This window comes from Leucopleurus acutus (genome assembly GCF_964270905.1).
Source record: "Leucopleurus acutus genome assembly, chromosome: 11".
NCBI lineage: Eukaryota > Metazoa > Chordata > Mammalia > Artiodactyla > Delphinidae > Leucopleurus > Leucopleurus acutus.
The window spans coordinates 62,437,959-62,454,214 of NC_139152.1; the positions used below are offsets into that span (position 1 = coordinate 62,437,959).

The 16,256-nt window shown below is 33.5% G+C and overlaps 1 protein-coding gene across 1 annotated transcript in view; it reads left to right on the top strand.

The window, feature by feature from the left end:
• Nucleotides 1-16,256, top strand: part of ZDHHC17 (zDHHC palmitoyltransferase 17) — a gene marked incomplete at its 5' end in the record, with an annotated part of 106,847 nt that overhangs the window by 49,251 nt on the left and 41,340 nt on the right. Inside the window, 4 exons of the mRNA XM_082850633.1 lie at nt 3,099-3,176; nt 3,770-3,914; nt 8,976-9,040; nt 9,689-9,851. Coding sequence (XP_082706759.1) covers nt 3,099-3,176; nt 3,770-3,914; nt 8,976-9,040; nt 9,689-9,851 — 451 coding nt within the window. The remainder of the gene's footprint in view (nt 1-3,098; nt 3,177-3,769; nt 3,915-8,975; nt 9,041-9,688; nt 9,852-16,256) is intronic.

Genomic DNA, 16,256 nt, shown 5'->3' on the forward strand with positions numbered 1-16,256 from the left:
GCAAACAGAACTCAGAAATGGCCTGTGTAAAGAGTGGTCAGGACCTTGCAGTCTTCTCATATACTCAGCAAGACATATGGGAGCCACCAGAGACCCATGGAGAAGTGTCCCTTGTAACAGTTATGTTCCATCAGGACGTATTGTAGGAGCTTGCTTCAAGCAAAGTTAGTTGGGTCACTTTTCATGCTGGTAAGATATTAAAGTAAGTATAATTTGGAAAGGAGGAGACCTTCACCTGGCCTGGATTTCTTATATTCCTAGTGTTTTCAAGTGGAAGTCTTTTAACTATTTCTTAGATTTTACCCTGGTATAATGAAATAAAAAGGATTAGTGCAGGCTTTGGTCTTCAGCAGTCTCCTGTTACTTCAAGATTCTTTGTTAACAACAGCTAATAATGCTTGTAGTCTCTGATTTTAGTTTGATTTCAAGTCAAGGTGTTGTTAATGAATATGGGGCTTTGTTAAAAAATAAGTAGCTTATAATTTCTGAGAGCACAGTGTGTGTGTGGCTTATTCTTCTTCCCTGGCGACATATAAGCTCTTATTCTTTATTCCCCACTTTGTGAAAGTTTACATTATTGTGCATTGATATGGTCCTTTTATAGCTATTGTGCTTTAGGGAGATGTTCTTAATTTATCTTCTAATCCTTCTTTTGAATTTCTAATTTTATCTATGGCATTTTCAATTTGAAGCATTCTCTCTTGATCTCTACCCCCCACCCCACTTAAAAAAATGTTTTGTTCTTATGTCATGAGTATATTATCTTCTCTTATTTTTTGGAGGCTATTTATTATAACTTTAGTTTTTTAAGCTCTTCTCTATATATTGTCTATTTTGGGCTTCTTCTGTTTATTTTGGTCTCCTTCCATGTTTGAAGCTTTCCTCAACTATCTGGTCATGTTTGACCATTCATATTTAGGAGAGACATAACAAAGCTGATTGGAAGTTGTGGGACTTAGGAACCTCCCAAATGTCCCTTTAGCATGTAAACTTTCATTGCAACGTTTTCAGTGTCCCATGTGTTTCTGTGATGTAATTCCTTGAGTCTTAAATTTCTCTGGAAAGATGCACTGAATACACCTTTTGGCAAATACTGAATGGCTGAATGTTAAAATCAACAGGAGCATGAGAAGTTTAGAGACACTAGAATGAATCTGAACTTTAATAGAAGAGTTTGAATTATCACTATAATAATATTAAAAATTTAAGTAGTCACATTTTAAGATGACAGTGCACAAAGAAAACTAGTCTAGCTTTGTCAGCTGCTTGATTGCTTCCATGTCACTAAAATGCCTATTGTGATGCTAAATAAACACTCACTTTCAGTGAGAATATAAGTTAGAAAACAACAGTTTTTCAGCAGCTTATATTGACTTTGAACCAGTGTTTCTGTTTACAGTCCAGCTTCTTATTACTTTCTTTTGAGGTGACTATTGCCTTTAATCCCTTAGCCTTTCTAGGGTTTTATAACATATTCTGGTTTGCTTCTCATTGGTGTTCTCCTCTGGAGACATTTGGGTTTTAGCTCTTTGCTTTTCATCTTTCAAGTATTTGTTGCTATTCATTGATATTCTCTTCTCAAAATCTAGGGATCATTAGTACCCGCAAGTACCTTTCTTGATAATAACCATCTTATAGTATTGCAAGGAGGTTTGAGTTTAAAAATAAGAATTATACAATCTTCTCAGAATTTTATAGTTTGAACTAGGGTCTTAAAGCTACAAAAAAATAACATGTTATAAAAATATAGTATTTTTCTTCCAGAGGTTTACAATGAAAAGGTGATAGAAGTTACTGTTCTTTATCATGCAGAAAAAAAATTTCCCCTATCCTTGTTAAAAAAAAGTTGTACTTTAGAACTAGTTTGGAAATCACTCATTGCCATAGTCCTAGCAAGGATTTGAAATGTGAGTAAAAATACGTCTCAGGAACACAGATATATTAACTATAGAGAAGGTAATAAAATTGCTTAAAAAAACTTTCTAGTTGGAATTTTAAAGAAAATATTTCCTATCAAAGCTGTTCTTTGGCTGTGCTGTACTTCTCTTAGGGCTCAAAAAATCATTTTCAATTATTGCATTAATGTCTACTGGGTACCTTAAGAAACAGTTTAGGAGCATTTGAATGTTTGTGTTCAGACTGTCTGATGTTTTGGACTGGAAATATTTTAGTCTAGAAATATTTTAAGTTACTTCAAACTGTATGATAGAGTGGAATTGGGCCCTTCATTGCATAATGCTTTAAAAGCACCAACTTAAATGTATAAAGCAGAAAATATCTGAATCAAGCTTGTAAGTACTGAATATATTAAATGTTTGGAACTATGAGCATTAAGAGTGAATGCATTAGTGATCTAAAGCAGTAATCACTTAGAACAGTTTAAGAACCTCAATAATATACATATGTCAAACATTTGCCATCAAATGCCTTGAAATCATTTGTATTCAAGATTCATTGCATTGATCAGTTCCAAAACAAGCATTATATAAGCAGCTAGGTCCTGTTCATTTCAGAGAATATCAAGATGTTATGACATAAATATAGTAAGAAATGAGATTGCTGTTTCTTTTTAAAGCAACACAGCTTTAAAAGCATAACAAATAAGGCATCATAAAGAAACTTTATGTTATACTTTACAGTGTATAAAACTCTTTCACATATGTTGTTTGATTTAATCTATAGTAATCTTGTGAGGAAAGTAAAGCTGAGCTTAAAAAGCTGAGCTTCTGCCCATGGTAGGCTATGTGTCTGGCCTGCTCTACAGCTGTTGTAATTCCAAAATTCTACCTGATGCTGCTGTAGGATCCAAATCTTTGTGGTTCTCTGAATGCCTTCTTTTTTATATGATTGTTATTTGGCTTTGCTATTCTTTATTGTAATTAAAAAAATTACTTTTCTTTTACTTGTGGAACAAAAGAGAGTGATATGTTTGATGTAAAATTCTGCTAATGTATTTTAAAAACTCACAAAAGATTGTTTATTGTCAAAGGCATAAACTAGCATGAGATCTAAAATGAAAAACATTTCTTTATTTTTCATACAGTTTCTTAAAATTGAAAATGAAAGTTGTCTTAATTATTTAAAATTTTGTCTTATAGATACTATATTTCGAAAGGTGCTATTGTGGATCAACTTGGAGGAGACCTAAATTCAACTCCATTGCACTGGGCCACAAGGTTTAAATTTAATTCTGGATTTTTTTTTTTCCCTTTGGTTCCTTTAGCAATCTATAACTAAGTAGCTTTAAAAAGAATATGAGGAAATGAATGGGAGAACTTGTTATGCCAGTAATTAATATCAATAATGTGCTAACGTATTGCTGTCCAGTGTTACCTGCATTGAAGCAAAGTTTATTGTCCAAAGTGTCCTTAAGGAATTAACCATACTGATATTAATCCAGTTAATGATAAGATGGTGTTAAACTTTGGAATACTTTTGCAGCCTACATATGTTTACAGTGAAAGAAGTATCTAGTTCATGGGACAATTAAGGTCATATTGAAATAGGATTAATAGAATATAGTAACTATTTATTACATATTTAAAGAAGTTATGAGTATCTATAAATTTTCAAAAACCGCTTATACCAGTTAAGACTTAAGAACATAAAATCCTAAATGTGTCTTGACATATACCTATTTTAAAATAACATAAAATAAGATTTGTGTAATCTTTTCCACCATTACCCTATTTTTTAAAAAAAGATCTTTCCAGAGTTTCTTGTTTGAAATAACTTTATATATTTAAGTGTTTATTCTTTTACGTTTTAGACAAGGCCATCTATCTATGGTCGTGCAACTAATGAAATATGGTGCAGATCCTTCATTAATTGACGGAGAAGGATGTAGCTGTATTCATCTGGCTGCCCAGTTTGGACATACCTCAATTGTTGCTTATCTCATAGCAAAAGGACAGGTAAAAAAAAGTCACAACGGGATAGATTTTAACCAAACGTTCTTCATGGTTTAAATACCTAATATTATTGGTGTTAACAAGTGTAACAGTCTAGTGATATTTAAATAGTACTTTCTGATGGATGAAGAGAATAAATAAATATATAGTTAGTTTGATATTGAGCTGTTTAATGTAGTTAACATAAAAATATGAAAACCAGTTATGATCTAGATAATGATCCATTAAGGTGGGTTTTTTTAATTTCCAGTAGTGACAGAGATGAATTCCAGAAAGTAAGGGAGAAATTTTAAGTATCTATTTTTTTCCCTTAATTACGTCTTTTGAATATATCATCTGAATTCATTTAAACTTTTTTGAACATATTACTGGTTATTTTCTGTATTAAGTCCCTCTCAAGGGGGATACATTCCTTAAGTCATTTTCTCTGTTTCTGCTATATAAAATACTGCTTCTTACATGTCAGAAAAATTCTCATGATTTAAGTGATTCTTCCTGATTTCTCCTGAATATGTAGTGACTATAATCATATTAAATATTATCAGTTTCTGTGTACCATGATTTTCATTTGTTTCAATAACATGTATTTTGTTAAAAGTAATGTCACTCAGTTTTTCTTTCATGAGTTTTCTCTCGTTGTACTTAAACATTAGTTTTATAGCTAAGGAACTTATCATAAGAGAAAGACAAATGATTTTAATTCAGTGCTATTAACATATATTTGTTATTTCAATTTAAAATATTAGATTTAGAATTTGAATAGTATTTATTTTATGAATCCTTTAAGGTATTTGCTGTTGGCAGTGCCAGTCAATGACGGTTGTGTGTTGTACACTATTGCTAAGGAAAAGAGGCATAGACTGGTTAAATTAATTGCTGGAAGGGGGAGTTTATTATCCATTACTGTGTAAACAGACTACCCCCTAAATATAATGGCTTTAGAACACAACCAACCATTGTATTTCACAATTCTGTGGGTTGACTGGGCTTGGCTGGGTGGTTCCTCTTGTGATAATGGCAGGGGGCTGCAGTCGTCTGGGGGCTCAACTGGGCTGGAGGATGGCTCACTTGCATACCTTATATCTTGATAGGAATGGCTAAAAGGCTGGGCTCAGTTGACAGCTAGGCCTCTCTCTTTTTCCCCATGCAGTCTTAGAATTTCTTCTCCAAGATACCCCTCCATGTGGTCTCTCTAGCAGGGAAGCCAGACTTCCTACATGGTGGCTCAGAGTGCCCAAAAGAGCAAGAGCAGAAGCTGTCTGACGTTTTGAACTGGCATAACAGCATTTCTGCTCCATTCTGTCAGTTAAAGCAAGTAACAGTGCCAGCGCATGTTCATTGAGGGAGCACAAGGGCGTGAATACGGGGAAGGGAGGTTTATTAGGGGCCATCTTTGGAGACCAGCTACCACAAGGGATCATCTTTGTTCTCCTACGGTTCCTTCTAGACTGGCAGTTGAAGCAGTAGATGGCGCTGTTGCACGTGGCATTGTCTTCAGTGGCCTTCTGTATTACAGATATAAGTTTACAATACATGTTCACTTTTTTTCTTCCAGTTTTTAACTGGGTAGGAAAAGTGGTGTAAAGTTTTCACTATTTTTGTTAGCTTATTGATTTTGGAGTTTGGATGTTTCAGTAATCATTTTAACTCTGACATAGTATGTAGGCTATAAAATTCTTCAAGGGCAGAGATTTTTGTCACAGTACCGTTTGTGCAGTAAATGCATGATAATGTTAATAAATGTCTGACAAGTAGTTTTCTTTTTCATGAGTAAGAGTTTTTTTTTTCTGCTTAGAAAAGTAACACATACTTATTGTAAAATATTCAAACATAATAGAAGAGTATGACTTAGAGAATGAAATCCCACCTCTTCCTTTACCTCCTCTCCCCACTGAGATCACTTCCTTTAACAGTTTAGTTTATATTTTTCCAGACTGTTTTTCAATCTATATGCTAAAATATTGTAAAAGAAAACCACTCTAATGTGCATTACATTATACTTGAAACGGATACCAAAGTCCTTCTCTGGCCTATTGAACCATGTGTGGTCTAGCCCTGGATACCTCTGATTTCATCTTCTGTCATCTCCCCCTCACCACTGCTTTAACCACACCCGTCTTCTTGCCGTTCGTTGAACAGCTCTGATAAGCTTCAGTCTTAGGGCCTTTGTGCTTGCTCTTTTCTTCTGCTTGGTAATTCTTTCCTCAGTCACACAGTTCTCTTTTTCTCCCTCACTTTAATCAGATGTTTGCTCGATTTTTATTAGTTCTGATTAGTTCCCAATTATAAGCAGTAATAAAATTAGTATATTTCTAATTTCTTCGTTCTCTTCCCTGTCTTACATTGACATTAGTCAATTACACTGTTTTTCTTAGTGTTAACTTGTTCTGATAAATTTCTATTACTTGATTTTTCAGTTTTAAATAATATCCTTTGACTCATAGCTATTACAGATTAGGTACTCATTATACTTTCTTTTCAGCCTTTTTCCATTTCCCCCCCATTTTTGGTTAATTTTATCAAATTTACATTCTCAGGGCTTGTGACATTTCCATTCAGTTTGTCATTCTATTCTTCACAATTGTTTCATGTTAGTTATACTGTTAAATATATTCAGTGCTCACTACCAATTCTTTTGGATGATTTTCAGGAAAAAAAAGGGGAAAATGCTAAGTAATGGAGCCCTGTTGATCATGGAATTACCATAACCTTTTGATCTGGGCTTGTTAATTCTTCCTAATAGAGAATACTCATACGTCCAGGCTGAACTTGGAAAAGAAGTACCAAGTTTTAAATCCCGACCCAAAGAAAGAAAAGGTTGAATTTCATTTTTCTTTTAGTACTCTACAGATGTGGCATAATTTTACATTTTTTATTTTACTTATTAATATTTTAAATACTGTCACTCTTTAAAAAGGATATGAAAAGACTTACAACTAAAAAGGAAGAAGAAACTTAAACATAAGAATTTACATGTTTGCTTTAATTGGACATCAAATTTAGTTGAGCTTTCTTCAAACCAGGGCAGTGAAGGAAGTAAAATAAGTGACAGAACTTAACTCTCGTCTAAGAAACAAGGAAGTATGTCATTTCTTCAGAGAAGATTTTTTTTTAAGATTTTTAGTGGAAAAAAATCAACATGTATAATGTAACTATTGAGTGAGGTTACATGAGATGTTCCCAACAACACGTAAAATAAATTTAGAAATAGATATGTAGTGATAAGGCATAACATTTGACTACAGTTTTCATGAAAGAGACTAAAACTAATGATGTCCAAGGATATGTGTTGTCACTTGTCAGTGTGGTGGTTCTCAGCATTTTTTCTGCCTCAATACATTTGGATATTTGAGACATACTCCCATCAGTAATAGTAGCTTACAGAGAACTGCTACACAGAGTTATGAAGTGTTTTATAGTGTACTCACTATAACTCTGTCCTCTCTCCACTGACTGGTAAATTAGATAACATAACTTGGATAAGATCTGCTGGTTTAATGTAATCCAGGAATGGGAGATGGGGAAGGGAAGAAGAGGAAACTTAATATTTATTGAATGTCTGTTATGTTCCAGGCTATGGAATTAGTTTGCTTTACACACATTATTCCATTTAATCCTCACAGGGGTCTTATGAAGCCATTATTTGTATTCACATTTGTAGGTGGGAAAGCTGAGTTTCAGAGAATTAATGTAATTTTGCCAGTTTTATAGTTATTAAGTGGTAGAGCTAGGAATTCAAAATCATGTCTGTCTTATTCTAAAGCCCATGCCTTTCCCAAGTCTAGAAGAGTAGATAGATAAACATGTCTTTTCATTTAACAAATGTTTTTTGATTATCTACTCTTCTGGGCACTGAGAATACAAAGATGAATTTAAAATAATTTCTGTCTTCAAAGAAGTCCTGTTCTAGTTAATGAGACAGGTGCCTCAGGCAGATTGGAGTGGATCAGGAGAAGGAATTTTAGGCAAGTGAAACTGATAGAATCCCTGATACATCAGCCTGTCTTGAAAGGAGATTTAGATAACTTGAGAAGAGTTTTGGTTGAACAGGTAGTAGTTTTAATTCTGATTTGCTAAAAAGAAAGAAAAAGAAAACTAAGCAAAAGGGAGAAAAAATGCAGTACCAAGGAAAGCAAAAAAGTTGGGTAGGAGAGGAAAGTAATCATAGTTTACTACATACTTTGTTGGGAATAGTATTCATATATATTTATAGTAATGTAAATATCAAATATTTATAGAACCAGAACTACAGTAGATCTTTTCAGAGGAAAGAATAGGAAAGGTGCGTATTTGTGATGGGGCAGTGAGAAGAAAGAGAGAATTTGCTATTTTACATATTGAGGATATGTAAAGTATGCATATTTAGGATAATGCCTAAAACTGAAAAATCAAAAAGTAGCAATTCAGGTATCTTATTTTAAAAATGTGGAGGTAAAGACCAAAATAATGAGCTAAAAAAAGTGAAAATCGTGGGGAGTAAGACAGAGGATTGCTTTATTACCTTGCTTTTTCACCACAAACTTTGTAGAATTAGTTAATTCTAAAAATATTTATGTGTAGTGATAGTGATAAAAAGCAAACAAACTTTTTTGAATCTGTTGAAGTTTATTGAATTTATTCTTTGTTTTAAAATGCCTAGGAATAAACAGGGTTTTATTATTCCCTCCTATCATGAATTAGTATAAATAAGTTTTTCAGAGACATAAGTCATTTATTTAATCGATCCTTTGTGGGTGAAAGATCAAGAGTATGTTAAGATCTTTAAATGAAAACATTGAAAGGCTGAGTGAAGCATCTTAAAAGGGAAAACGAGAAATAGAAGTTAATTAAATATTGAATATATACTTAATATATGTCAATTAGATACTTATATCCACATTAATTAAAATATTCAGTGATAATAGTTTTATTTTAAAGTTAAGAAAAAAAAGTTTCATAAATCACCCTCGATTGAGTACTGTTATTACGCTGGCTTCTCCTGTGATGTGTAAATTATATTTTTCTCAGTAAATTTGGCAGGAACTTAAAAGTTTTTACTGTCTGACTTTCTTTTTACTCTATCAGGATGTAGATATGATGGATCAGAATGGGATGACGCCTTTAATGTGGGCAGCTTATAGAACACATAGGTATGTAACCATTTATAAAATACTTACTCAGATAACTTTCAGCATAATAAAATGTAAAATAAGTGATGAGAAAAAGCAATTAATGTTATACTCACTAATATTTAAAATTCTTATAATGAGTACATAGTATATAACATAAATTACCTTTTTGGATGTTTTGAGTTTCTGTGTTTACCTTTATGTTGGTAATTGTAGTATCCTTAAGGTATTCTTCTTTTAACAATTTCCAAGAATGGAAGACGTTATCTTCTTTTTAAAAAGTGACTCATTTTTATGTGATTTGCATATTGGCAAGTTTAACATACTAATTAGTAAGTTGCCTTAAATCATTTTTGGAGCAATCTAAATTTAAATTTTTAATTGTTTAATTATATAGATATTAATGGCATTAATCCCTAGGTGAAAAATAATAAATGTCAGGATGAAGTGTGCTCTCTCTTCGAAGTAGTTTAGGTTATATGGTGTTGCATGTATTTAACACTTCATATTAAGAATGTTGTCTCATTACTCATTATAAAGTTGTTGAAAATAGGTTAGAATAGAAGTGTTCCAAGATGGAATGCAACCACAATCAGTTTAGTATCTGTAATGATTTCTATAATTGAAATTAGGGTTGTTGTTGTTGTTGTGTTTTTTTTTCCTTTTCAGTGTGGATCCAACTAGATTGCTTTTAACATTCAATGTTTCAGTTAACCTTGGTGACAAGTATCACAAAAACACTGCTCTGCATTGGGCAGTACTAGCAGGGAATACCACAGTCATTAGTCTTCTTCTGGAAGCTGGAGCTAATGTCGATGCCCAGAATATCAAGGTAAAACTAGCCTGTATTGATTGTGCTTTGTGAAATGTGGTTACCAAGATGGGAATTCCTTAATAAAATACAGGTTTTTTAACAGACTTTCAGAGATGGAAGAAACTTCTCATTTAAGCTCAACCCTTCCATGCAAGAATTTGTTTTGAAAGACTGGTTTATTTACTTTCGTCTTTTTAGTATTGGAGTAATTTTCAGATTTTGGTGGCCCTTTCATTAGTGAATTCTTACTGACTTTTGGAAATTAAATTACATAATCTGTTTTTATAGCTGAATAGTTTTCTGGTTTCTTTAAGAAGATCATTGCAGAGAAGCACAAGTTTATATCACAAGTATGCATAATAACTTTTAGTAATTTTTTGACTTGGTCATTGATTGTCTCATTTTTTTAAAGTTCAAGACCTTTAAATTTGATAATCACCTTCATGATGTTTATAGGAGAACTCCTCTCCCCCAAATGCTGGACTATCCAGGAAAAATATACCAAAAAATTATACAAAATTATCTAAGAGCAAAGCACAATTAACATTTACACTCTGAGCATTTAGGAATTTATAAATATTTTATGAATACCTGCAAGAAAATGCTATTGGTAGTCTTAAATTTTGGTTAACCATTCTCATTTTTAAAGCTTCAGAATCCACCATGTCTTCAGCAATAGACTCTGTGAAATGACTTTAAAGTTTTAAACATCATCTTTTAATAATGTGCATTCATAAATATCTTTGTGCCCATTGACAAATTTTCTTTCATTTTGACTATAGACCGTAGTATTTTCTGAGTCATACTTCTTAAATTTGTAAGGAATATGTGCTAATTAAATATGAAAGGAGTTCGAGTCATATAATAATCTAAAATGCCAATCAAAAAGTAGGTTATCTCCTGCTGGATCAGGGCATCTTTTTATGTTGCAATGAATAGTTCTTCCTCTATCTGATTACTCTAAGAAGAGAAGGTTAAATTACTAAAATAAAATAGTTTAAATTTATTTACGATTATAACCAATTTTTATAAATGAGTCTAATTAGTTAAAAGTAAATATCAAATACCTTATTGGAAACTGTAAGAAATTTAGAAAACCATGTATTTTCTTTTTTTAAAATTTCAAGTCTTCGTGTTTTTACCCAAAGTGATCAGAATGGTCTAGTATCTGCTAGTAAATGTATGGAAAGAGGAAAGTCAACTTACCATAGTGCCTGACATGTGATGGGCGCTCTAAGTATTTGTTGACTGACTGAAGATTTGTGTAGTCTTGAGCTTTAACTCTAAGCTAGTTTTCATGACTATGCTAGCATAACTCTCTGGCACTTCTGAAATCATAGAGAGAAATTTTTGCTTTTCCAAACATTTTTAAATAGGAAGTTCTGAAAAGTTCATAACACTGTGATTGGTAAATTAGGCTGACCCCAAGGCCTAAAGTATAAGAAAGGAGGAGTCTGACTAAACCTGACCAATATCTCCATGAGAAAAAATTAATGAGATGACCTTATGTTTTATTATCTGAATTGCTTTAGAGTGTTATTTTTTCATCTCTTAGCTACTAGATAGCCATTCCTAAAGTGAGTCATGCCCCAGGAATACATTTCTAGTATTTAGTGTTATATTTTTGAAAAAATAGAACCAATTTTCACTACAGCAAATAGTGAGTCTCCATAGAGTTTGCCAAAAGTCATATAAATATATTGAAATTACATTTGTACCAAAGAATTATGACAAGATGACTGCACAGTTTTGGAATTTGAAACTAGTAGTAGTTTCAAATATACACTAGTAGTGTATATTTTCAGAGCATTTAAAAATATCTTTTCTTACCATATAAAATTTTAGATAACTTCTCTTCATTCATGAACTTTAAGTATTTGAGGTGTGGTTTGTAAGTTTAATGTCTTTTCAACTTGTACTCCACATTAACCATTATATAAACTTTTGATTAGTCTTAGTAAAAGAAATAATCTATAATGAATTTCAACAGAAAGGTAATGGTAAGAATGGAGATAGTTGAACTGATTTAAATGGTTCAAACCTTGTATTTTTAATGTTTTATAGGCTCAGCACATGAATTATTTGGTACCAAGATGGGATAAACTGGAATGCAGCTTCCTTAACTAGTACAGTTCATGTGACGGCCTTCCAGAGTCTATCGTGTCAAATAATTGAGCTAATTATTGTACCTATAGAACTTTTACTGAAATACATCTATTTTTTTGTTAACTTTCTTTTTATTAATGTTTTAATTTTATCTGACTGTATCATCAAGGTTGGCCATTAACAAAAAGGAGTTATTTTAAATATAATTCCTTGCTAGCTCTGGAGTAACATTTTTTTTTAACTTTTTATGAGGTATAATTGGTATATAACATTATACAACTTTCAGGTGTACAACATAATGATTTGACATCTGTACACATTGCAAAATGACCAACAAGTCTAGTCAACATCCATCATCATACACAGTCACAAAATTTTCTTTTTTCTTGTGATGCAAACCCTCAAGCTTTGCTCTTAGCAACTTCTGAATATGCACTATAGTATTATTTTTTTAATATTTTTTTAAAATTTTGGCTGCACCGGGTCTTAGTTACGGCATGCGGGATCTTTGTTGCGGCATACAGACCCTCTTAGTTGCGGCATGCGGACTCTCTTAGTTGCAGCATGCAGGCTTCTTAGTTGCGGCATGAGGACTCTTAGTTGCAGCATGCGGACTCTTAATTGCGGCATGCGAACTCCTAGTTACGGCATGCATGAGGCATTTAGTTTCCCAAACAGGGATCGAACCGGGGCCCCCTGCATTGGGAGCATGGAGTCTTACCCACTGGACCACCAGGGAAGTACCTGCACTATAGTATTATTAACTATAGTTGCCATTATGTACATTACATCCTCGTGACTTATTTCTTTTAGAACTGGAAGTTTGTACCTTTGACCCCCTTCACTAATCTTCCTCACTCCCCACAGTGCACTGCCTACCTCTGGCAATCACCAATCTGTTCTCTGTATTTATGAGCTCGAGTTTTGTTGTTGTTGTTGTTTGTTTATTTTTTTTTGATCCCACATATAAGTGATATCATATGGTATTTGTTTTTCTCTGTTTGACCTATTTAGAGTGACATTGTTTTTAAAGGAAATAAAGTCTAAGGAGTTGCTTCAGTTGCTCAGGGAACATTTATACTTTCAGAGTAAAAATAATCTTTTTTAACCACACTGGTGTAAAAGTAGATTTTTGTTTAAAAATGTACTTTTAATGTAATTAAAAGGACGAAATAAGTATCAAATACCTTTGCTACTGGAATCTGGCTGATTCCTAATATACTGAAGTCTAGTCATCACCTTCTAGTGGAAACCATTCATTCATTCAACAGATATTTGTTTAATGCTGGGGAGTCAGTGTTTAAGATAGATGAAGTCCCTATTCTCTCAGAACTTATACTGTATTGAGGAAATGGACAATAAATAAATTAAAAACACATACACATAGGCAAATGTGGTCATGACGAGGGGTAAGGGGGCCACATCAGGTGAGAGTGATTTGTGAATGCCTCTGAGATGACATTTGCTTTCAGACTTGTCTGATAAGGGATCAGTTATGCAAAGATACATGGGAAAAACCTTTCCACATAGAACAGTGGTCCCCAACCTTTTTGGCACCAGCGAACAGTTTTGTGGAAGACAGTTTTTCCACGGACTGGGGTGGGGGGCAATAAATGTAATTCAAGCGCATTATGTTTATTGTGCACTTTATTTTTATTATTATTACATTGTAATATATAATGAAATAATTCTACAGCTCACCATAATGCTGACAGGAGGCGGAGCTCAGGCGGTAATGCAAGCGATGGAGAGCGGCTGTAAATACAGATGAAACTTGACTCGCTTGCCTGCCGCTCACTAACTGATGTGCAGCCCGGTTCCTAACAGGCCACAGACCAGTACTGGTCCGGGGGTTGGGGACCCCTGATGTAGAGGAACCTACACATGCAAGGCCCAAGGCCAGGAATAAGCTTACCATGTTAGAGGTGTAGAAATGACAGCTTTGACCAAGCAGTGAGACACTGAGAGAGAGAGACAGGTACAAGGCCATGATAAGGAACTTTAATTGTATTCTCAGTCATGAGAAATAGTTGGAAGGATTTATGTAGAATGGTTATATAATCTTTGTGTTTTTAATATTTTTTTTAAAATTACTTTGGTATTTGGAGAATGTATTGAAGAATTAAGAAAATGGAAAGGGGCTTCCCTGGTGGCGCAGTGGTTGAGAGTCTGCCTGCTGATGCAGGGGACACGGGTTTGTGCCCCAGTCCGGGAAGATCCCACATGCCGCAGATCGGCTGGGGCCGTGAGCCGTGCCCGCAGAGCCTGCGCGTCCGGAGCCTGTGCTCAGCAACGGGAGAGGCCACAACAGTGAGAGGCCCGCGTACCGCAAAAAAAAGAAAAAGAAAAAGAAAATGGAAGGGATAGATGAAGATCAGTTAGGCTCTCATAATAAATCAGGCAAGTGATGATGTTAGTTTAGCCTATGATTGTAGAAGTAGTGATGGAGTGAAATGAATGGATTTGGAAATGATAGTTTAGAGTAGAAAAGAAAAGGTAGATTAGAAATGAAGGTGAAAGAAAAAAACATCGATGACTTAGGTTTTGGTTTGAATAAATGAGTGTCTTGTGATATGTATTGAAGTTGTGAAGACGGAAGGAAACAGACTTTTTTGGGAGTGAAGGCAATAGAAATTGGTTCTGTTTTAGTCATATATAATTTGAGGTGGTGCGTTTTAGCTATGTGGAATGTCAAGCTAATTAAGTAAACTTAATTTTGAAAGTGAAAAATTCATAAATAAATAAAAAACAACCAACCTAGATTTTTTGTCCTAGAATTTGATAAAGTCGATTCATAGCTGTGTATTTTTCCATTTTTCATTTTAAGTCTTGAGAAAGAAAATCTGGTTGATAACCATAAATTGTACCAAGATGGAGCCTGTAAATCTGGATATGACTTTAATAGCTAGTAAAAGTTACATTCTTTAAAGAATATGAAAAATTATATTTAGTTATAATATTTATTAATTGGCCCTATTTCTTCTAAAATAGCTATTTCCTAAATAAAATTAAGCTTAAGTTTCTTAGAAATCTGTCTTGATATCCTTGTAAATTAGTTATTTGAGTAAGGGATTCAATTCTTTTAATATATAAACAAATGATTATTTTATCAAAATAAGAACTTATCTTACAGACAATAAATATTAAATGATAGGTGACTTTAAAATGACTACTTTGATCCTTAGAAGGATTAGGAATGGCCATAAACCCTTGATTAGAGGTTCTTAATCTGGGACCCAGCAGTGGATTTTGGTTAGGGGGTGGGTCCATGGACTTCTGAAATTGTTATAAATAAAGTATCAGCACTTTTCTGGGGAGAGAGTCAATGGCTTTTCATCAGACATGACTTAAATTAGTTCAAAAACCATGGCCCCAGATACTGGTTACATAGAATAAATTCATATCTTCTGAAGTAATAACAGTGAGGAGGGGGAGTGATTTGGGATACTAAGACTTTAAGAAAAATGACCTATGCAGTAATCCCTTTTCATGGTAGCATCTCATTTGTGAATTTAAAGAATATTTCACCCCCTTGCACATGTTTTTGGTTGATAAGTTTAGATGAATTGAGTTTGGGGAGGGCAGTTAATCCGAGTGCTGCCTACGCATTTATGATTTTTCTTTCTAAAGTTATCAAAGGACATAACTTTTAGCTTGTGCAAAATATAAAATTACTGAGCTTTGTTAATTAATATATTGAAAAACGCTTATATGGTTTCTTGAAAAGAGGTAAGAAACTATTTTCAGAAAATATCTCTTAAGTACCCCACCTAGATGGTCTCCAAGGAATAATTTTCCTTAGTTTTAATAATGAATTTCCACCTCACTTAGGCAAAAAGTGATCTTCCACCTGCCACGTTCCATAATGTTTATCACACCAAACCCCTGAAGAATTTCTTTTATTACCAGTTAGTTACATAGTCTATAAATACTCCATGATTCTTGTTATTACTGCTGCTGTTATTATAATTTACTATTTTGGCTGACACATGGAGTGTTTAAATATAGACTTGACTTGGAACCCTGGTTTTAGTATAATTCTTTAAATTAATTGCTTGTTTATTTTACCAGCTGAATAAAAGAACTGTATAAAAGTAGTCAGATGACTAGAGGAGTAGTTGAAAGATTGCTTAAAGCTCCCTCCATCTTTTTATCTAGGCAATCCTTAGGTGTCACATGGCCCTCTAGTGGAAGGGATGCTCAGCTGGACCGAGGCAACTGCAGGATATTCTCTGGGAGTTGTTACCCAAGGGATTGCTTTTATTCAGGTAATCTTTTAGTTTGGATTAATTAGCTGGTTCTGACAACCTAGGTGAC